General features: G+C 43.5%; 2 protein-coding genes across 2 annotated transcripts in view; one reads left to right on the forward strand and one right to left on the reverse strand.

Annotated features, from left to right (window-relative positions):
- The window catches only part of LOC112463906 (acyl-protein thioesterase 2), a 36,245-nt gene that overhangs the window by 4,776 nt on the left and 7,657 nt on the right, over positions 1 to 23,812 (reverse strand). The gene's annotated exons all lie outside the window — the stretch shown is intronic.
- Positions 49 to 3,358, forward strand: LOC112463903 (ribokinase-like). Its single transcript, XM_025030587.1, has 7 exons — positions 49 to 221; positions 1,037 to 1,169; positions 1,327 to 1,453; positions 1,680 to 1,841; positions 2,093 to 2,184; positions 2,330 to 2,518; positions 3,024 to 3,358. Exons 1-7 carry the CDS (start codon positions 130 to 132, stop codon positions 3,198 to 3,200), a joined length of 972 nt encoding a protein of 323 aa, XP_024886355.1. The 5' UTR covers positions 49 to 129; the 3' UTR covers positions 3,201 to 3,358.

Here is a 23,812-nt window from a genome sequence, read left to right on the forward strand (position 1 = left end):
GCCAGCAGTTAGTCGCTGTAATTAGGCCTAGAAATGACCATTGTCGCGAGTATCGTTTAGGAAAATAACGTTTGTTTTAACTTATCGCTCTGAAGTTTGTTACTCGCGAGAAAAACTGTATGCGTGTGTATGAGAGAGAGAGAGAGAAAGAGAGAAAGAATAAAAACGTACGGCATGGCAAAGATAGTCGTTGTCGGTTCGTGCATGATTGACTTTACCTGGTGAGTAAGGACGAGGCTTTTTTTTTTGCGCGTTGCAAAAGTTTACTCTGCCTCGACGATCGATCTGCGATTATTAATGTTACAATTACATTGTAGTTTTGTTATAGCAAATATTATGATATAAGAGTGTCCTATTTTAATAATGCATTTTAATGTCTTCTGTAACTCGTAGACAAAAATGTTTCAGACAAAAGTTGCATTGTTTGGAGGGGGCCACATGATGAAGATATATACCCAAATAGCACAGTGACGTCAAATGACGTATTAATTCCGTCATAATGCCGTCTTTAACGTCATTAAGATGGCATTATGATGGAATTAATACGTCATTTGACGTCACTGTGTTATCTGGGTATAGGCTTGTCGTTGGGTGACCTTTTCAAGATCAGATCAAGGTCACCTCAAAATTTTTTAATAAAACACTTATTTTTTATATTATATTCTTGTAGCCCTTCTCGAGACGTTTTCAAAACACTAATAAAGCTCTAAGTCCACATTTTCATCATATGGCCCCCTCCAAACCTTGCAACTTTTGTCGGAAATATTTTTGTCTATGACGAGTTATAGAAGAGATATTAAAATGCATTATTTAAAATGAAACACCCTGTATAATCCTGATAATAAGTGTATAATTACGAATTGCATGAAAAAAGATGCTCTCACAACTCACAACCGCATGTGTTTGTGCCGCAGTAATTTCTAATTGTATTCAACGCACCTAATTGTTAAATAAGCAACGAGTGAATTCGATTATAGCTAGCTACAATCCCTGTATGTTATTGTTTTTTGAAAATAAACGTTGTCACATTTTTTAGTTTCTCTCCACGGTTGCCTAAACCTGGCGAGACGATAGTCGGGACTAGATTTGAAAAGAATTACGGCGGTAAAGGCGCCAACCAGTGCGTGACAGCTGCTAAACTTGGAGGATCCACAGCACTTATTGCTTCAGTAGGCATTTATTTTCTAGACAAGACTAACTTGTCACTTCTCGCATCTGACTTTTTTTTCAATATTCATTTATTATCCGTTGCTGTTTATAACTCTAATTAATTATGATTTTTGTGTTGCATTTACATGTATTGCGATTCTTTATCTCTTATCACAGTTAGGCTCTGACCCGTTCGCTCAAGAATACTTAGAGATTTTTAGAAAGGAAAATGTGGACGCATCTCGCGTGAAGATACAAAGCGACAAGCACAGTGGCGTTGCTCACATTGTCGTTGCTGAAAATGGTACGTTTTCGAAAATATAAATCAGAATCTTTCCGAGTGCCTTGAAATTGCAATTCATATGGGAAGACGTCAAATAAATTCCGACTAATCTAAGGGATTAAAATAATAGCCTGAATAAATAACAGCATTAAAATCAAACTTCTCCGTTAAGATAATCCCAACGATCCCTCTCGTCGCGCTATAAGACCTGTAAGTAATCGGAACGCATTTCGAATAACGTTCGCAGGTGAGAACAGCATCGTTATCGTGTTGGGCGCAAACGAATCGTTGACTCCGGAACATGTGGATTCCGCCGCTGACGTGATCAAAAGCGCGAGCGTTTTGTTATGTCAGTTCGAGGTGCCGTTGGAAAGCACGCTGCGCGCGTTGAAGTTACACCAGGGCCACGGTGCGTTTCTCTTTTTCACTCGTTTCACCCCACATTTTATTACAAGTATCCGTGTAAATCCTTTCTTTTTCGGAGCCAAACTATCGCAAGTCCCAGAAAAGACGTGGTCGAAAGCGCTGTCCTGCATTAATTGCCATGACAAAATTTACGCGAATTACGTGTTATCTTTCAAATGACTCGCGTCTTTAAAGACTGACGATTTGCGATATCGCGGCTCTGAGATACACTTTTACATAATCGTAACGTGATAGGACTTTCGATTGTCAACGGGGCGCCCGCGCTGAAGAACCCTGACCCGGAAATCCTCAAATTATGCGACATTTTCTGCGTCAACGAGACGGAGGTATGTGCAAAAGACGATTAGTGCGATCGTTGCGGTGACGAGACATCGTCGTTCTTTTTTTTTTCCCCCCCGAAACGGCCGATATATTAAAGAATTCAGTTTATGATATTTGAGGCATGCCAGAGATCCCGTTATACTTTTATAGGCGGAAGTTACGACGGGCATTCACCCCGTAGACCTGTCGAATGTGCAGCAAGTCGCGGACGAGCTCCTGGCCAAGGGATGCAACGCGATCATCCTTACTCTCGGGCCGCTCGGAGCTGCGTATGCGTCGAGAGCGAACAGAAACGTCACGCGGATTTCTACTACCGAGGTCCACCCTGTAGATACTACCGTACGTATTGCATATATATATATATACACAGTGTCGCAGAACCGTCGTAGTTGCGGTAGATTGCACGGTGAATTTTTTGAGTCGTTATTCAACGAAATTGAATAAGAAATTATTCTTTCTAAAGCGCACATTTTTGAATAACTTGATATACGACGGTTCTAGGACATTTCCTACAAATTTTTGTTAGATTTACGTAACACGACATATTTCGTCTCATTTTTCTTTACACAAGTACACGATCTGTACTTCCTGCTTATAAAACAATCTTGTAAATTGATTCTCAATCTCTTCACATTTATGAGATCATGAGATTGAAACGGTGCAGGTGAAAGTATTTGATGGTAGATGGTATTTGCCGGTTTGCGATCTTTTGAATGGACAACCGGTCAACTTCCGGTGAACTGAAACGCTGATTCACTTAGTGATTCATTGCCAAGTGATTGGCATGTAAGCATTTAAGAAGGAAATTGCCTCAGGTAGTTAAGTGCAGTGGTATGCGATGCAGGGTGCCGGGGATGCATTTTTGGGTGGGCTCGCATATTTCAAGGCGTATCATCCGGAGCTGCCGATGGACGAGTGCATCAGGAGAGCTTGCGTGGTTGCCACCAAGTCCATTCTTAAATTCGGCACACACGCGAGCTTCCCAACGAAAAACGATCTGCCGGGAGATTTATTTGTATAAACAAAAAGAGGCAGTTACCTCTCAAAATGTGTTATTTACGGATTTGATATTTTATCTCCTCTGTTACATATATGTATATATAGATATGCATATCTGAAATGTGTTTTGTGAAATCTTTTTAGATTGAATAATTGCGGAATAAAAGTAAATACCGAAAGTTTTATGCATAAAGTGTGTAAACATATACGTCCCATTTCCCAAAACTCAAAATAGTTAAGAATAGCACGGTCACGCGTTATAATGCAAAATTAATGCAGCAAATTAACGTGATGACGGTAAAATACTTAGAGAATGTGTTCACATATACTATGTAGGATGTAGAATAAAAACATATGTAGACTCAAAAGTCCAAGTACCCTATATACATGTCTTATTTGTTCATCAGTGCGTATAGGAGATTAAATCTTTTTTAATCGTTTAGAAAACCGGTTGATCTCCATCGTCGATCTTCTCTGCGTAATTTTTTGCAAGATCCTCGACGAATATATCAATTTTTTTGGAGTCAAATAGGATTTGCCTAAAAATTCGAAGGTATGTTTAAACAACAACAACATTAGCATAACGTAAATAATGTTGCAGAACAAATTTCTACGTCCATCTCGCAAAAAAATGAATGAACTTAAAAAAAGTTAATATTTATTCTGGGATATTAATTAAATATTCTAATCTGCGAAATCGGGGTCCAGCTTTATTCTTACTTTTCTTTCTCTCTTTGTTTTCCCGACATCCTGGTACCATCTGGCGTTGTAACTAAATTCCGAAAATAGGAAAAGGGGATTAATGTATTCTTATTTAATAACTTTAATACTTCAATTTTAAATAGGAGAAAGTAAAATAATCGAAATTTTGACAAGTAAAAAAAGAAATAACGAAGGGATAGTACGAATAAATTATAAAAGGAATTAATGAATAGCTCAAGTAGTAAATAGAAATTCGCGATAATTTCGAGGATCTTTTTTAAGGTGAAAAAAATGTCTGGCCGTGTACCGTGCCATTTATGCCGCGTTAGGAAATTTCATTTTAATATTACGTGCCTCTGCCCGTGACGAATAAACTAGTACATTTTTTCGAATTTCGGAGATTTTTCTGTCTCTAAATGTATTCGCGTGCGTACACGCGCACACATGTACGCGCTAGATAAAAAAAATAACGGTAGATAATGGTAGGAGTTAGTAAAAATTCCAAGCGCTTTCACGATACGCGCGTTCTTCGACCTTCTAAAAAAAAAAAAAGGAGGCACGTCCGGGAACCCTGCGAGAGTACCTGGTGATGCCACCTCGACTGGTTCACGCGAATGTGCAGCGTTATTCAAGAGAGGGAGAGTGATGGAAGGGGCAAGCGTGCTTGCGTGTAAATGTCATTTAATATGCTTTCGTAAGGTAGTGGCGATTAATTTTTTGACAGTCACATCGTGGCGACGACGATAGGTCCATGCCGCTCTCAGCGTCTAAAATATCAGTATCGCCGCGAACTTTCGTCGGTGCGAGGACGATGCGGAGCTCAGCGGCGCGGCGATGGACTACCATCCGTCCGAATGCCGGAAACCGCGGGCGAAATCGGGAACGGGACGGTTCAGCTTCCGCGTGGTGTCTCATCGGTAATTCCCCGAAGTGTGAGTTAAGAAAAAAAATTCGACGGTAATCGGTAAGGGGGAGTCCTTTCCCTCGATACGTGCAATCGCGTGCGGTCGCGTGCCAGGCCAGGTCGGTCGGCGGTATCCGCGAGATCCGAGGCGCGCGAGCGTCAACGCGGAAAAATTGTGCCGCGCGTAAACGTCAAAAGGGAAAGGCGTTGCGTTATTACTTTCGAAGTAAAACCCCCTCGCGCGCGTTCTCGTCGCGCGTAATCGTCATCGTCATCGCCGTGCTCGCGGTGGCATACGTGAGGATATTGCTGAGAGCGAGGGGGATTCCGCGAAGCACGAGACATTCGGTCTCTCTTTCCGCTATAAGTGCGGGCATTATGCGCACCAAGGTGTGACGTCAATGGCCGAGATGGACAGCGATACTAAATCCATGTTTAAGGGAAGAGCAGAAGCGATGGCGACGACGACGGCAACGAGGATGATGGCAGGTCCATCGAGAGGGAACGAGGAGACCTCGTGACGTCAAAGAGGAGGGCGCGCGTCCGAAGAAGAGGGAGTCGCTCGCGCCGCGCTAAAGAAACTCTTCTTGGGGCCCCGGCCCGGCCCCCCGCGGCCCCGTGCACCCAGGGGCTGCACAAGGTGTGGGCAAAGAGAGGGGAGATATATTAGTCACATTCGTGTATACCGGCACGCGCAAGCCCCCGTTAAAGTGGGGCAATACCACCCACGTGCACGTTCGCGGATAGGATAAAAAATCCTTCGAGGATCAGGGAATTCTCAGTTTTAAGCAAGCCATTAAGACGATCGAACCGAGACGAGAACAGAGATAACCACCTCGTCTCTCGATCTTACAAATCCCGACGACAAGTTCGCGTTGAGTGATCCGCCGAGGGAATCCGCCGGGAATCCAGAAAGTTATCGAGACTCTCGCGTGCCTTGCATTGGTCAGCGCCGCACGCCAAACTCTGACCGGCGAATTATCACAGAGAATCGCGCGGCATCTAGCCCAAAAAACAGCCAGATTGTCGAAATATTTTCGACTTACGTCAAGTGGCCGAAAGATCCGTCGGACGGTCGATCAAATTTGAAAAATTCCGATTCGAAATACCGCGCCGCGTGTATTCACGGTCTTCCAGTGTCTCGCTGAGATACGCACCATCAATTTTGTCGAATTTCAAAGAAAATTCGATAATCAAAAGAACCCCGGAAGATAATCAATTTTCTGGTGGTAAAATTAATCGCCTGAGCTTGAAGAAATTTCCCTGAACTGCAGTTATCGGCTTTGATCGCAATCGCTCGATCTATTATCATATTTCCATCACATTCACGTAAACGATCGACAGAAATTATTCGGAAAGTGTCCAGAAGATAAGCCGACGTCGTTAATGAAGAAGTTTAGTGGAAAAAGTAATCATCCGTCAAACAAAAGAATCGGGTTCGATTCCTAGTTTCGTCATCTCGCATATATGTTTAAATGAAAGATATTATTCCACTGTGATTAAGAAACGCGATAGAAAGAAACAAGAGCAAAAAAGAAATTGAAAAATCCCGACGTTAGTGCGTGGGAAAACAATTTATAAAGGAAAAGCACATCCGGAAAGAAAATCCATCCCGGGTTGTTCTAAGAAGAAGAACAAAAGCGGCCACATCATCGATAAAGGTTGCTGACCTCCGTGGAAGACCTACCTTTTATACAAATTTCGGACTAAATCAACACAATGGCGATATTCAACGTCGGATTTTACCTGTCTGTTCTTGTCGCCTGTATCATCATTAGCCCGTCGCTCATTCAAGGCCGGAGTCTGAGACGCCGACACGGGCATCATTCCCATTCAAGTCATTACAATCTCGAGGAATCGCTGCCACGAGATCTATCGGGACGTCTCGAGGATGATCTGGAGTCTTATCGCAATTCCTACGAACAGACGAAGACACGCGGATATCCTCAAATTTTGAATCGTTCCTCGAAGTACGAGGGTTCGGAGGATCTACCATCGTACTTCCGCCGTTCCAGACACGAATCTGACTCGAGACGTAGCGAGTCCTTGCGACCAATGGAGCTCGTCGCCAGGAGAAAACGTCACAATAAACATGACAGCATGACCTATCAAAAACTGAGCAAACCCAACGAGCAGAACAGGAACTACCAAGAATCGAACGATCACGGACCCAAGGTTTCCACGAGACCGATCGAGAACGATCCTCCTTTCTTGGAGCTGGAGGTGAAGGAGGCGCAGAACAGATCCATATGCAAGTACACCGTGGAGTCGGTACCAGACGTTCGGGGTTCCCGGGTACCAAAGGATCTGGAGCATGTGAAATGCAATTACATGCAATCACACTGTCAGGGCATCTACTGCTGCATACAAACGTACAAAAACATCGAGGTGTCCTATGGCGATGGCGAGAAGGAGAAAATGAGGCTCTACGTAGGCTGCGTGTGCGCCGAGATCTCCATCTCCAGTGATGTACAGGAGTCGCAGCTACCTATCAACAATTGACACCGAGGGACTCGCGAGACTAACTCGAGGAGAAAGGAGGGGCGGGGGGAAGGGGAGGCAGTGACGATCCGCTTCGGTGACGACGTCGCTTCGATGGCGACGGTAACCGGCGGTGATTTTTTTCGAACACCGGCACGAATCGAGCGGGACGCGTCTTCGGAGATGGCGATTGAAACCAAGACGTCGAAGAACACAATTGTTGTCATGAATGACGCTGCATGCAATCGGCAATCCGCGGACGAACGTCTCTCTTTCCTTTTTCTCTTTACGTAGGAACTCGTTTGAAGATTGCGCCTAGTGACGCGCGAATACCAGGAATTTAACAGATTTACTCAAACGTTTGACGCTAGAACGGCGACAGGGATTTATGGGACTGCGGCGGAGAGGTAGGAGAAGAAGGTTTGCAAAAGATCCAAGTCGCGACGCGCGCGTGTATACGAGATCGAGACGTCTCTTGTCAGTCCTTTGCCCCCTTCGTTCTGATATCACTCGCAGTCGACAATATGCACGCGTATCCAACTAACAAAAATCGCAATCATTCTTCCGACGCATCTCGTTCTAAATAAATTCACAATAAAAACGGTGATACACAAAATGCGATACATCGAGGTAACAAGATACCGTGATATAAGGACGATAGCCGATAGGATGGTAACAAAGCGAATCAAAATACGTTTACTCGCTGTCGATTCACAGTTCATTCGAAATAAATCGGTAAAGAAGACGGTTGCAGAAAGCGCAAGGAGACCATGGAAACGGCTGTAAAGACAAATTTCACCGCTTTTAACGCAACGGAAAAGAGAATTAATTCATGCGACATAATACAAGAGATTTTCAGAGTGTCATAAGAGAAAATCTGACAAAATTAGCAAATAAATAGTAAAACTGATTACTTGATAAATATTTACAATTGTTTAGAAGAAGAAGCAGAGATTAACGCAAAAGTACTACAGCCCCCGTTCCATTTTTTTCTCCAAGCCCTTTCTGCAGGCCTCGCAGGATTTGCAACGTCTGAGCATCTTTCGGACAACCTGCATATAAAGTAGCGATTCAAGTGCCGTGACGTAATACCGTGTATACGTCTCCTAGTAGGAATAAGAAATTATTGTTTACGCTCTAGGTATTTATAGATTCTCTATCGGCCGTGTTGTTGCCAAACAATGTGATAAAACACGTACTCGATCATAACCAATCGCTCAGGTAGTGCTAAATCCGGTCTGATATGCACGTAGCACGTACCCGAATACAATTATCATCGCGCATTCATCACGCGCGTCGTTTAGATGGATAATGATTGCACGAGTGAATCATTAATGTCCGTCGCGATTGACGCACATTATCTATTTATTACATACATCGCGTATCATCCCGTCTATTTATTTTCGTCAGCACATTCATCCGTTCACTTATATTTATCTATTTATTTATTTATTTATTTATCCGTTTATATTTATACAGGTATTTATTTCTAACCGTTTATGCAGCACGTAACGAGGAATTATTTCCGATCTATTTAAAGCGATATAATTTGTGTTTCGCAGTGATACAAGCAGGAAACAGCTTCGCGATAATTCCGAGCGACGGAAAGCGTGTACTTGTTGAAATTTACATGTGTTAATTGGCAAATAATATGACTGATGTACGTAGGGTGTCAATAGAACCAAGCGTGATTTATATGAAAGTTATTTGTGAATTTCTAAGTAATCTTAAATAATTTGTACGCGATCTTTTTACATGTATATGTATATGTATGCCTATGTAATAAGAGACGAACAGTATTAAATACCGATAATTCGATATATCGATTATAAAATTGTAATTGTAAATTATCACGCGTATTTTTATACTCTTATAAGAGATTTTACTGCTGTGGTTTAATGGAAGACAAACAGTATTAAAATAAAAATAATGTTTCTCTCTAATAATGCGTCTCTTTTGTGCTTTTCATAAACGTTCCCCATGTTATATTAAAATGTATTTTAAAAAATGTCCAAAACCATATAATTCTTCAATTTTTATGGATCAAAACAGTGTAAACGAGGATTGCTTATGTTTTGTTCGCAATTAACGGTATATGCAAAATTGTTTCAAATAATTTAACTTAAAAATATATTACTTTTTGCATTTTTAAAATTATTATTATTATAATTATTATCAATTTGTCTATAATTAGCTTGATTCAAAAAGAAATATTCTAAATTCAAGTATCTGGAAAGTACCACGGTGAGAGAAAGGAGAAAAAATATTCAATGTTGCCTTTCTATTAATTTTCGCTTCTTCGCGTATTATTCTTCCTATTCCTTTTCTTTTATCCAATCTTTCAAGTTCCTTGTAATTTTTTACTCTGTCTTCATCAGTTTTTGTTACATGGAAGAAACACACGTGCCTATATATCGTGTGTTATAGCAAGTCGACAACTGCGAGGATTCTCGATTCTCCTCGTAAGAACGACCGGACTCGGAGGATTCGCCGCATCTTCCACGAAGGAGTCTCGCGTGTCGGTCTTGTCGACGCGACGCGGCGCGGCGTCAGAGAGCCTGGCGGTCAGACGGCCGGTCTGTGACGAATACACGGAATACGGAATACTCCTTCTTCCGCAGGTGAAATCCTCCGATATATTGCTACACAGGTCAGCAGCTCTGACGTACGTTGGACGATCTCTCGATTGCGCGGTGATTCACGTCGAATTCCTCGTAGACGCGCGTCTTCCGATGAGGGATTTCCCTGAGGCGCGAATCTCATCGGGGGCCGCTGCGGCCTATTCGAAATCGCGAGTCACGGGTTGCCCGATGTGCGTGGCAGCGCGCACGTATTGGTAACCCGCGTCGCAACATAATCACCGCTTAAGCTACAGCTCAGACATCGCGCGATGCATTGCGAACAAAGAGACAGAGAGAGAGAGAGAGAGAGAAAGAGAGAGAGACAGAGAGAGAAAGAGAGAAAGAGAGAGCGAGAGATGAGGAGAACGTAGAGGACTAAGGGAGAGGGCCCTGCCATGGAGGGGCAGGACAGGTCGGTAACGGAAGACGAGCGATTTGAGATATTGCAAAAATTTCCGATGTGTCATCGCGCGGAAATGCTGAATTTTAACGGGGTATCTCTTCCCGCGTCTCTCCTGTGCAACCGGCTGACATTCGAACGAAGGTATCGTGCGACGGCGACGACGACGACGACGAGAACGACGATGGCGACGGTGAGGGTAAAAAAAGACATAAAACCGCAAAGAGGCGAAATGTAGCGTCCGAGAAAGACAAATGGATGTGCGCCTAGAGTTTAACTCGAGCCCGCGCGCGAAAGCGCAAATTCTACGCGGGGCAAATAGAACTGCAAATAAAGGCGGTTTATATTCTTTCCTCCGTTTTTCTTTTATTTTCAGCCCAAAACAGATTCGTTACATCGCTGTGAAATTTATGCGGTCAATCGTAATCGGTCTCGAATGCAATCTAATATGACTTGGTTCGCGAAGAAGGTAACGCGCGGAGTTTTGTCTAAGGTTAGGTGCCGTTAACCTTTGGCAAACCTGTTATTCCGCGTCTAGTGTCTGGCGCGTTAGACACGAGTGTCCGAAATCATCGTTATCACCGTTATCACCACTACAATTTCGGATCGCGATGCGTGAGGCGATGCGGCGTGTTTGCGTTAGATCGATCGCGTTCTCGTAACTTGAGCTTCGGTTTCTACGCAAAAAACAACTCTGCGAGAGAGAGAGAGAGAGAGAGAGAGAGAGAGAGAGAGAGTAGCTTGAGCTGCAAAGAATTTTATTTACTGATCTCTTACGAATTCTTTTAAACTACATTATTAGTTTACCATGATCTTTAAATTTTAACGACTTGCATGAGCATAAAGAATTTTTATAGTCCCGTGCGGCGATGGCGGCGAACACGGCTATTGACAAGGATATATTTACAGGAATATATTTACGTATACTTGAAGTATAACGATCGGCTTACGACGACGGCACGGCCGACGGTACATTTTACACTTTAGCAAGATAATGAAGTGTAATCCTATATTTTCTTCGCAAGAATAGGAACGGCTTTTTTGCGAGTTTTTTGCGCGAGCAAACTTTTCCACAGTGTAAGCGGCAGTTAACAATGGCCGATCACTTTTTCCTTTTCCTCTCAAATTAATGAGCAGGGAAATATCAAGTTTTTCGAGAAACCTCTGATTTTAATATAAACTTTCGATCACATCGAGTCATCACGCCTTTCGAGACGGGCCATTGTAAGAGATGTTGCCGCGCGCGCACGATTTACAATTCACGATTTACATAAGGAGAATACACTATCTCGCGAGAGAGCGACATTATTTACGACGATAAAATTCTTCGAGAGGTCGAGCAGGTTCACACTCGTCTCGAGATAATTTTGGCGTCCTATTTTTGACCCAGACGCTTTAAAAGTGCTAATTTTAATATTAAACACGTAACGCGCGTATCACACGCGTCGTCGGACACCAATAAAAAGAACGTTTATGCTAACGTTTTTCTGCGTCCGTCCGACTGTCCGATCACCGCGGCACCGGCGCGGGCGGGTGCTAGAGTGACGCTATCGCGCCCAAATTGGCATAATGTCGTTTTATACTTCTGCTTATAATCGGAATCTCGGGTACCTTGAAAAATAGCCGGTACAGCCGGTTTTAACGAGCGTGTCACATTATACCGAGACGATTCTTTGGTGATCTACGGCATCTCTGCACCGCCAGCCCAGCCGAATTATCGACTGACATTTACGTGGGACACGATTGCGTAGAGCGGAATAGAGCGAGATAAACAGGTGATAAGGTATGCCGAGGGATGCCCCGGCATACCGCAGTCTCTGATTTGCATGCGAAGTAAAGTCACTGCGAAGGTCGCCGCGAGCTCGCACAAAAGTATTAAGTAAGTACACGTCGCATGTAGGCTTCTACGCAATGCGCCCGCGCCGGTAATAATGGCTTTTACGCGCGATAACGAAAACTTACTGACTGACGTGACTCTGCGAAATATCGATGGACGTCAACCCGAGCGAGATCGGATATCTGGGCATTTATTATTCAAGGCGCAAAGAGAAACATTTTCCTCTCCTCTCCCAGTAATGCATACGAGCAATAAAATTGACGATGGGATCAGTCTACGATCAGAGTTCGAGGGAAACAACAAAAATTAATTGCTCATCGAAATAAATTTATACGTAACTGCTATAAAACTGCTAAAACAACTACTCGAAAGTAGTATCAATAATTGAAGATATTATTGCAATAATTTCATCAACGAGTATTATCGTAAAATCTTTTTGACAGAAGGGTTTTCTTTTGATTCTTCGATCGATTTTAAAGCGCACATGTCATGCAAATATATTTCCGAATTCTTACAGTTCTTACTATTTTCGAAAAGAAAGCGCTATTTTGTATCGAATGACGAGAATAATTACAAGTGGGAGGACATTTTTCATTAGGTATCATCAAGTTATATAAAAATAATCTTATGCATATGTACATATCCAAACTCCGATTTGAATATTAGAAGATATATTGCCTTTCTTTCAATAAATTTTATCTCAAGAAACTTTGATCCCGCTCTAATCAAAATTAATTTACGAGAACGTCTTAACTTAATTTCGCAGCGCGGGAGCAAAAAAGACAAAAAAGAATGAACGTTCTTCATATCGTTTTTAATTTTCTTACAAATACATGTATTCTTTCGCGTTTGGACGGAACAGTGTTTTTGATATTAATTCTTTAGTCGACGTTGCATGTGTCGCCTGGTTTACAGCAGCACGTCCGGCGGTACGATTTAATTTCGCATTTTTTGTTATTGCTCACAGCAGAACAAAAGCAAAAGTCTTTTTTTTTATTACTCTCGTCGTTTTTTCCATTTTTTCGCCGTTTCTTGATCCAATTAACGTCGCAGGTTCGTTTTGTAATACGAAACAAAATGCCATGTCTGACGTCAAATAATCGAATAAACGATAATTTTATCGGTATTTATCAATATTATGAACATTAAAGGTTACAATACATGTTGACGTCAATGGCAAAGAAATGTGTCGAGCCTAATTATAAAAAGTTTCAGGTATCGCCTGACGTCAAAAACAATCGAAATTTAAGTTGAAGAATGTGAGATAATGTCCAGAGATAACATGTGCGTGTGGGTTGTCTGCGATGCGTCTGCGACAAGATATTGTGAAATATTGCGATCACGTTGCCGAAAAAAGTCATGAGCTAGTAGAGAGCGCGAACCAGAAATATTTGCAACTAATGCAACATTTTACATGTATGAGCTTTAAAGGTAAATAACGATCATTTTAATATTATCGCCAATTTCTATTTAAAAAATGTAGAAATTTAACAGAAATAGAACTGAAAGATCTTATATAATAGAAAACTAGTTTAAAGTCATGCATATGAGCGAAAGTAAAATATCACATGGTTTCAAAGGATTCATCTTACGCGTTTCGGAGCAAAACGCCTGGAATACATCGTTTTCGAAAATTCGACTTTGCCAGACTTGTTCGTTGCGGATCGAGAGTTCCGATGATTCGAGAATTGCGGCATTGCGGCGGTAACGAGGATCATCGATAAATCGCCGGGCGGCCGATGCGACGACCACGATCCGGGAACCCTTTTTTTCAGGCAACGATACGGAGGGACGGGACGGTGTGTCGCGGACCCAGGCAAAGCTCAGTAGGAAGTAATCGGCTGAAGGGATTTCGTATTTATCGTATACCACGCACACCCCTGGCGAGCGCGCGTATTTCGTTGCCGTGCGAAGCACCGCGGATACGTGCTACGTGCGCCTGTGGACGCGCGCGTCCACGTGTACACGTGGAAGGAAACCCGACGCGGAAACCGAGCAGAGAAAGAGAGAGAAAAAGAGAGAGAGAAAGAGGGATGGTACGTATTTCGAAGACTATCAATCATTGGTAACCTGTAAAGGATCTAATTATCCTGGAGCTGACTGGGCTCCGTTCGCTGCACCCACCGCTCGTCTTGTCCACCCCCGTTGGTGGTAGCGCTTCCACCCCCGATGCTCCGCGTCCCGCTTTACCCTCCCCCTTTTGGGAGGCCCCCTTTTTCGCTCTAGCAACCACCCTTTTTCACAGGAGAGCAAGGCGGACGAAGACAGAACGGCGGCGAAGGAGGAAGCGAGGGGTCGGGGAGGAAACGGGAGGAAAGGGTGGAATTAGAGAGAAAAGGATCGCAATCGAGAGAGCGTTGCAAGAGTGCAAAGAGCGAGCTTCCATCGAGGGAGAGAGAGACAGAGAGAGGGAGAGAGAGGAGAAAAAAGGGGGAGAGAGAGAGAGAGAGAGAGAGAGGTGGCGGGTGTCGGTGCGCCGCCTTTTTTTCGTACACGCCAACCCCATGTCTAGTGGCGTGTGTGCGCGTGCACATGTACGCGCGCCAGTGTGCGTACGTGTGGGGCAGGTGTATAATAGTGAGTGCGGGTAGTTGGTTAGGTGGCCCGGTCGATATATCAGGGCTCCGCTGCAGCTGTCTGTCAGGCTCGCGAACTCAGCGCTAGACGACGGGCTCGGGGTCTAGAGAAAAAAGCGACGGGTTCGTTCCTTCTCTCTCTTCTTTCTCTTTTTCCCTCTTTCATCCCCTCGTTCTCGCCCTCTTTTTTCCTCTCCGTCCTACGTTCACATCCTCAACCCTTCTCTCGCTCGACCGCTCCTTCTCCCTCTTCTTCCTCTCTCTCTCTCTCTCTCTCTTTTTCTCCTTCCCTCTTCATCCCTTGCTATTTCCCTCTCTTTTGCTGCTTCTGGGTAATTTTTCATCGTTGCAGCGGACGACAGAAGCGCCGCGACGGCGGAGGCGGCGTTGCCGCGGATACGCACACGAAGACGAGCGTAAGCGCGCGAGCGCGAGACCGCACGGGGGTGATGGTGCACCGATACATACGATCCCGCGAATGTACAGTGCGCACGATTGTCGGATATATCGTCGTAATGCTCTGAAAAATTTAAGAGTGAAAAGGAACGCACGACTGAGACGAGAGTTCACGTCCCTCCCTTAATCCTTCCGCCGCCGAAAGCCTCTCGCATCTCTTTACGCGCGGCGATCCGACAAATATTACCTATTATCTATTTTAAATGCAACATTATACGCAAATAATTACAGGCATTAATAGAGCATTGTATTCTGCTTTGACAAACGCGATTCGACGGTAGAAACATATTTCCCATCGATGTCTGTTAATCTCGTCTTAGGGTAACTTTATCACTTCTCGTAAGATGGCAAAAGTATTGACCTTTTGATGTATTAATGTAAAATCAATCTAATACTATAAGTAAAAAATTTAAAACATGTATGTTTTGTTTATATTTTTATTTACATTAGTGTATGCAATTGCGTTTCTATTTTTAATAGATATTTATTATTATCAATTATCTTATAAGAGAAAGATAAAGTTAGATCAGATCTGGCTTTTTTTTGCTAGCGAAACGAAAGTTCGAGAAGAAGGACTTTATGGAATTAAATAATAACCTTAGGGTATTGGAGTACCATTTTTGTCAGTGGAATTTTTTACTACGGTCGTGTTCGTTCCGATACCGAAAAAAAACTATGTCGTCTGTAAAGTAAGCGTTTCGTTTAATATAAAATGACATAAAACAATTTTGAGATTAATGTGATATTATATTGTGCAATTTTGAATAAAAAATATTTTATATTCGGCAAATCTTTCTATATTATTTTTAAGAGAATTAGCGAAATATGGAAGCCAAAATTTGTATATAAATTCGTTAAGTTTAAATTCCAATGAGATACCCGGGAAAGATCTCTATGGTTATTTATGACAATAGAACGTCGAGGTAAAATGTACTTCTGCGACATGTACAGCATGGAAAATCGACGTGGACGAAATTATACCGATTTTGAGCGCCCGCTGCACGATAGCAGGGCGTTTTCCGCTGTCAATGAGGCGCACTGTACGCAGACGGAAACCACCGCAGCCACGTGGACCAACACACGCGGAGAACCCGCGAAAAAACTGTCCAAGGCGCACGCATACTCGCAACACACACATACGCACGCGCATGCACACATACATCCAGAGAGCATACACGAAAGCATGGACACATATGAAATGCGCTCGCGCTTTATACGGGCAGTGCCCCACGAACACCCGCGAAAAATCCGCTCAATCACACCCTCACACGACTACACCGCGTATCTGTCCACGTGCACCCACATGCGCTTGTCCCCCTTCCCCTCCAACGAGGCGCAAGAGCGCGCGCGCGCGTGAGCACACACACACATACACACACACGTAGCTGCATACACATGTATGCACACGAGACGCTCGCAAAGATCCAGAGATGTGGATACACAGAGACAGACGCGATGGTAGGTAACCCCCGCGAGACCCCCTGCGCAGTCACCCCCGTCTCTCCCTCTTCCACGTCCTCTTCCTCCACCTCACCCCATCCTCTCTCGTGGTAGCAAACCTCTCTAGGGGAAAAAGTAGGAAAAGAGTGGGGAGGATCGATTTTTACTGGGGCAACCGCCCCTCCCCCCTCCCGCATGCACCCTCCTGCATCACCGCGCGCCCCCTTCCACGCTCCCTTCTCTTCCCTCACATCCTGTACTTTCCTGAGCTAGCCATGCCATGCCCTGTCCCGGTCGTAATGCACCGTCTCCGCCCCGGCTAACACCCACCCACCCCTTCCTCCCTCACCGTTAACCGACCCCCCAACCCCCCGATCCCCAACCCACTCACCCCCTCGTGCCTCTTCTCCCCAACGTCCGTTCATCCGTCCTCGTCTTTCCGCGCGCACTTCGGTCCCCGCAACATTTTTCCTCTTTTTATTCTGCGAAAATATTCAAGAGAGTTTCGGATGATGGTGCATGACGATCTTTTACCTCGATGCTTGCCTCCCGACTTCCGTCGGGACGTTAAACGCCACGGCGGTCAGGCCGGAGGAGGATGGAGTTGGGGATGGGGATTGGGAGCGAAAAAAAATTAGAAAATGGCTTTGAGCGGTTTCACCGTGGCTCGCGGACGGACGGCGGCGGCGGCGGCAGCGGCAGCGATGGCGAACCATCGGAGAATTCGGTACCTATGTGGCTAAGCGAGGGGAAACAAAATCCTGAAAGTGAGGAATCGCGAGATTTCACGAGAATATCGCGCACGCCGAGGGCCATGTTTTATCCTAAAAAAGAGAGAAAAATAAAAGCGTCTTGAAACTTAAGCGTCAGTAACTTCGTTAATCCCTGTTAATCATCGTAGCCTCTTTTGCAAACAATTTTATCGAGTACATCTTTGATGTAATTTTGTGATCTTATTTAATTGAAACAATTATACATAAATCTATATTATTGTTATAAAATTGGATAATGTGCCGCGCTCTATCAAATGCGAAAGTACAAGAAGCTTCAGAATAAATTACGTGTGAAAATTAAACGTAATGGGATTGAATTAAAGTATTGTAGGTGTAATCCCTTATCGTAAATAGTTGCGCGTGTTTCAAATGCGTTACATGTAATAGCTTTACTGTAAACATGCTAATGTAACAATTATATCATATAATTTATTTCATACTTACACAAATGCAATGTGACGTGTATATCCACACATACACACACACACATCAGTCATTATGAATCTTAAACGTATTAACATGTGATAAGGAAAATATGCTTTTCTAAAAGATGATGCCATAGATTGAATGACGTCAAGTCAGCAAGATAAGCGTCGATAGTACTTAATAAATAAAATCGTTAATATTCTCGGACAATTTCCAGCTTTAGATATCGTAATTCTACGCAATCTATCGCACATTATGTATGATTTTACGTCACGAGCAAAGTTATCGCGTTTGACAGAAAGTTCTCCCCCACGGAAGAAGAATTATCCTATTTCTTTGTAATGCCTCACCTTGGCGATGATTTAAACGTTAATTTCATTATTTCGAGGAAGTCATTGATTCATTATTCCGTCTCGGTGATTCCGTCCTATGATACGCACGTTCGCATTATCGGCGCGTTCCACGCTGATTCTCTCCCTCGCATCGTTCTTCTTTTTTTTCCGAGCGTGCTCGTGCTTCTCTCTTTGCTAACGGCGGTGCCTCTCCAGAATGACAAGGTCAGTAGCTGGCATCGAAGACAGGTCGGGGCGATTGTTGAGGTTGCGGATCGGTGTCAAGTAGGTACCCTATGCCATGTGCGGCGGCCCATTCAGTCGTTCGTCCATTCAGAAATATCCTGCCTCTTCTCCCCCCTTCATCTCTTTCTCTCTCTCTTGCTCTCTCTCTCCTCGCCATTCAACAAGTAGATCATCGAGCCTATGCGGCACCCTCTACCGTCGGACCTACGCAACTTCCAAGGGTTACGAACTGACTGAGGGGGTTGTTATGCAATAAATCCGAGTTCCCTCGAGTCTCCTTCAGGGGCTCGCGCGTCCTGCGGGACTTCCCGCGCGTCTCTCTCTCTCTTTCTCCTTCTTCCACCTCCTTTTTCTTTATCCCTGTATACCTAGTACCGAGTACGCCGGAGAAGTCGACGACCCCAAGGCCGTTGTCGACAGAATTTTGAAGGGTCGTCTTGTGCGAAGATTGAGAAATATCCCCGTGCATCGAGTAATCGTATCGATGTCGTTTACGTAAAAAGAGACCGCGCTGCGACCCAAATAGCAATAGCGTTTTTCAAAGCGTTTGGAGGAGAATTTGATGGCTTTTAATCGAGTCTTACAAAACTGGCATTAGTTAAAAAATTAACGTTAACAAAGTCCACTTCTGATGTTCGATGTGACTTATTTGTTATCAAAGAGGAAAAATGCAGAGAGCAAGGCAATGAAGGCGAGCTGCGAAGTGTATTCGAAACTCGAGCGAACTATTCAGAAGTGATTTATTCAGAAGTTCCGCGGTACTAAATTTAGCGTGGATGATAAGAACAATTAAGAAAGCTGCCGTGAAGGTCGACTTAAATAACGAAATAACTACATTGATAAAAAGTGGCAACAGATCTTTGCAATGGAAAATTATAGATGCATGAAAAATATCACATAAAAGCACAAAATTGCATCTAAAATAAAAAATTAAATAAAAAAAATACAATGCACGTGAAGTTTCTTATCCGTGAACGTATTACATGGAACACTAGCAGCAAGTGTGCCTTATCGTTTCCGCGTCTCTCTAATATTAACGCGATACGGGCGCATTCGCGTATCACATTAAAATCTCGCCTCAGCCGCAATTTTTTTCACGCTGAGCCGTTAAGCTCGCCAGCCACCAGTTTTTCCCGTTGCGGGTAGAAAGAGTATCGCTGGTATTTATAGATTTCAGCATAAATTAAATGGCTTGGGAGAAAAGAATGGAGCCAGTGAGCCGAGACTGGCAACCCATCCGGACGATGTACGAACGAACGAACGAGCGGCGGCGATTTTGCGCTAATCACTAATCAGAGCAAGCTTGCTGTCGAGAAAGAGAGAGAGAGAAAAAGAGAGAGAGGGGAAAGAGAGACGGCCAATATAGTGTCCGCCCAACCCCTTTTAGCACTATGATGTCAGCCATGGCCAGCACGGCGCAACAACAACAACAGCAACACAACAACAACGCGGTCGGCATGATTATAATAAGTGATCGCTTGGATACTCGATGTGTGCCAAACTGGAAAGCTTTCTGCCAGGTGGAATAATGGGCTGCTCTGCACAGTCGACCGACGACATTGCCACTCATCACGGTCTCATCACTGTCACTGTCTACTCGACAAAGCCCTTTTGTCCATAACGGACGCGGTGCAACGACGGCGGTTCTGAACCCAGCGCCCAGCAGCGCACGCTACCCCCGTACTCCCCAATAAACGCGAAGCGGGGCTTTTTTATGAAGCGCATTAGGTCCCGAGATTGCGATAATTCTCGCTAAGTCGCGCGCTCCTGTCCAACGAGTTGTTTCAGATAGGAGGGACGCGACGGCGTTACGCCGGGCGTCTCGTATCGATTTCTGAAATATCGCGACACCTAAACACGACATGAAAAAAAGAAAGTGTACGCTTATATATGATACGCCATTTACATACATTTGTGTATAATTAATCATATTCGTGTCACGCTTCAGACAGAGCATATTATACGTTATCGATTCTTAATCTATCTTTTTTGTCCCCCCCCCCCCCCCGATAAATATATATAAAAGGCATGGGACATTTTCTTAACCAAATACATAGCATCCTTTAATTTAAACAATCAAGTTTATTAGAATGTAATTTGCTTTCTTACATGCGAGAAAAGGTGAATCGCGATAGAAAAGGCGTGTGGAAAAATTAGTCACTTTATCAAATCATGTAATGTGTTGCAATACGAAGTTATGAAATATGCAATTACGATATTGTTAATTGACAATGCAGAGATTCGCGGCAAACCGAGTATTACGAAGTGACGGTGAGTCGCGTGTATATATGTACGTCATGAAATAATTTTCGGAAACACCGAGTAGATTTACGTTGATAAGGAAAAGAAACATTCGTAAGACTTGTCGTGCAATCGATACGCAATCGGATACGCTGCGCCGTGATGGATTTTCTTTTTTTCTTTGACACAACTCTGATTACGTTCGATGTGATGCAGCTTCATAGTTGTGTGTACAAAATTTTAGATGATGAGTAATAATCTACGAGGAAGACAGATGTGGAAAAACTCACAAACGATTAATTAAAAGACCAAGTTCTAAGAATCCAGTCATTTCGAGACTTTTCATTGATATTAATTCACGCCTGAGGTACGATTTGCACACGCACACGCACAATCCTCATGCATATGTATTCTGTATTCGCGTACGGCTCTTAGATATCTGCAACTCCGTTTACCTTCTCGTATCGATGTTGCATACAACCAGGCGTCTTCGATGTATACAGGTCGTTTCAGAATTAGAATGTGCATGATTCTCTGTGCATAATTTTGTAAAAGTTGGAGATGATTTTTGTAAGATTGAGTTATGATTGATATAATTGATGGAAAATTCAGAATATTTCGCGAATTAAAGTCTATCATTTTTAAATAATGAGAAATACACGAGTTTCAAGTTTAACGAATTTATGAGTTCAAAAGTACGAAGATCTAATTATATTCAAAAGAAAAAGTAATAAAGTTACAAGGAAAATACCCCGAAAGGAAAACCAAAAAATTTGGTATCCGGAGACTATGTATTCTAAGAATCATAACACCCGGGTCAACGACCTTGGCGTTCGTATAATACGTACTATTCCTAAATCTCTAGCGCCCGTGGCATATGACGAGAAAAAGGAGGGTACGCACTGGAACAGTCAGGGAGACGAACAACGCGTGGCGATTTGCAAATGCATGGGGGAGGAACGTCGACAGACGGGAAGAAATGTAATGGTAGACAGCGGGACAGTAAGAGAGAGAAGAAGTCTAGGCCAACTAGTGGTGAAAGCTCCCTCTCGTCCTCTCTCTGCTGCCGTCTCGCTTTTTCGCTCCTTCTTTTTCTCTCTCTCTCTCTCTCTCTTTCTCTCTTTCTCTCCCTCCCTCTCACGCTGATTCATTCAGCACAGTTGCTGCTGTACGAGGCTCCTTTGCGGAGGTGGAAGCAAAACAACTCGAGTGGCCCTGAACTCCATAATGGCAGCGGTCCATTTTTTTCTCCTATCGCACACTTTTCCGCGCATTGTTCGGCGGGGGGGAAAAAGGAGAGAGGAGTACGGGGAGGGACTAAGACTCTCATCTAGTCTGTACTTCTTCCGTTCATCCTGCTGACCAACTTCGGCGCGAGTTCGCCTTTCCTCGTCCGCCAAAGGTCTGGGTTTTTTGACTCTTTTAACCTCCCTCACCGTCAACCCTTTCTCCATCGCGCGCTTATCGACGATTCTTCACGAAAGCTCATGAATAATTTCCTCGTTGACGAAACTGGCTGCTTCGCGTCTATTAACGAAGCAATATTGACCTTTGCTATATGCAAAACACGCTACTATTACAAAAAAATGTATAATGAGTCGAAAATTAGGAAACAATATTGCAATAACAAGAGCGTGGTTTCGAAACAACCGTTTACTTTCAGCCAGCATTTCCGAGCAGCTTTCCCTACTAAGCTACATAAAAAAGGCGAAAGAGCTTCGTGTGTCTTGGCAAAAAAAGTGCCTGCCGACCCTCTGCAAATTAATTAAGGCCGTTATGTTATACCTTGGCTTCAACCGCCGCTATCCGATGTTCTTGACGCAAGTATGCTCGCTGCGTTTCTAATTACATCTCATTTCGCAGTTTCTTTCCATTAAATATGCCGGTGTGATGTGACCAAAGTACTTTGCATTATCTCTTCATCAATTTTCGATTTTATTTTCTAATTGAACATTTTGCGTTAAAATTTCTCAATTTCAAGAAAAAAAATCGCTTATAAAACTTATGCTCGTGAATATAAATATCAGTTTAATAGCATGTACAATATTAATGCAAAATTATACCAGTTAATATAATTGATCAATTTAAAAAGTACACTTGCAAATTTTATAATTAGTGTACAAATTTCAAGTTTGCTGTTTGTCTCGCGATGAATGATGGTTCCGTTCACGTGTCGGCGTTAAGATTCGCCTCTTCAATCGCGCTTCGTCTTTATACGTGATGACAGTGGATGGTCGTTCGCCTGCGACACGCATTTGCATACGTGACATTTCCATGCCAAAAAGGGAGGTTCCAGGGAGTCGAGGGTTAAACTTTGCACAGTTAGTCACCGTCCACTGCCGTGGCTTCGGAGGTTGATGACATCTTTCCTCTCCTTTTTGTCTGCCTCTCTCTCTCTCTCTCTTTCTCTTCTTCTCTCTCTCTGTCTCTTTCGCTCTTTCTTCCTCTCTTCTTCGTATACCTACCTCGTTTCTCTTCCCCCCTGCGGCTTCGAGAGCCGCCTTGTACGTGTGCGAAGCGAATCAGTCCCGTCGTTTCGCGCTAGTCTCGTTTAAATTTGCTTTAAGTATTGGCCCACGACTCTCTTCGAGCGATAGCTAGTTCTCAAGTCGCATAAACGTCAACCTTTTGCCGGAGAATTATTGCCGTAATTAACCGAGATTGATGACGATGTTTACGCAGAATTAGTTGCTTTTAAGTAAGTTAATGTTGTAAAACAATAATATTTGTCTTTGGCTGTGCCACGTCGCTTTGGGTAAATATTGAAAATTGAAACTGTGTTAAAATGTACAGTGCATAATTGTGGAACATCGCACAGCATCCTATTGTTTATTGGCATATATAACTCAAATTTCGAACCTTAATCATTTCAGATAACTCAAAAAAATTTATCAAATTTATCGTATATAGTCGCATCAATGGCACATACAGTGAAAACAAATCACGTACTCGCCTCAAGTGTATCTTCCAAACACTTTAAAACCTACAAAACCGGATCGCTAAGGTCCCGAGGCACATCACGCGTTATCATAACTTTGCAATTAGCGATGTATCCTAAGCGCGGCTAGACGACCAATAAGACGCGATGATTCGCGTTATCATTGTTGTGGCGTGTCGTCAGTAACGATTATCGTAATTGTTACATGACTGCGAATGAGATACATAGAAATGACATCGAGCTTGGGCAAAACATCGTTGC

Source organism: Temnothorax curvispinosus, unplaced genomic scaffold (assembly GCF_003070985.1).
Source record: "Temnothorax curvispinosus isolate PA1 unplaced genomic scaffold, ASM307098v1 QBEX01013735.1, whole genome shotgun sequence".
Taxonomy (NCBI): Eukaryota; Metazoa; Arthropoda; class Insecta; order Hymenoptera; family Formicidae; genus Temnothorax; species Temnothorax curvispinosus.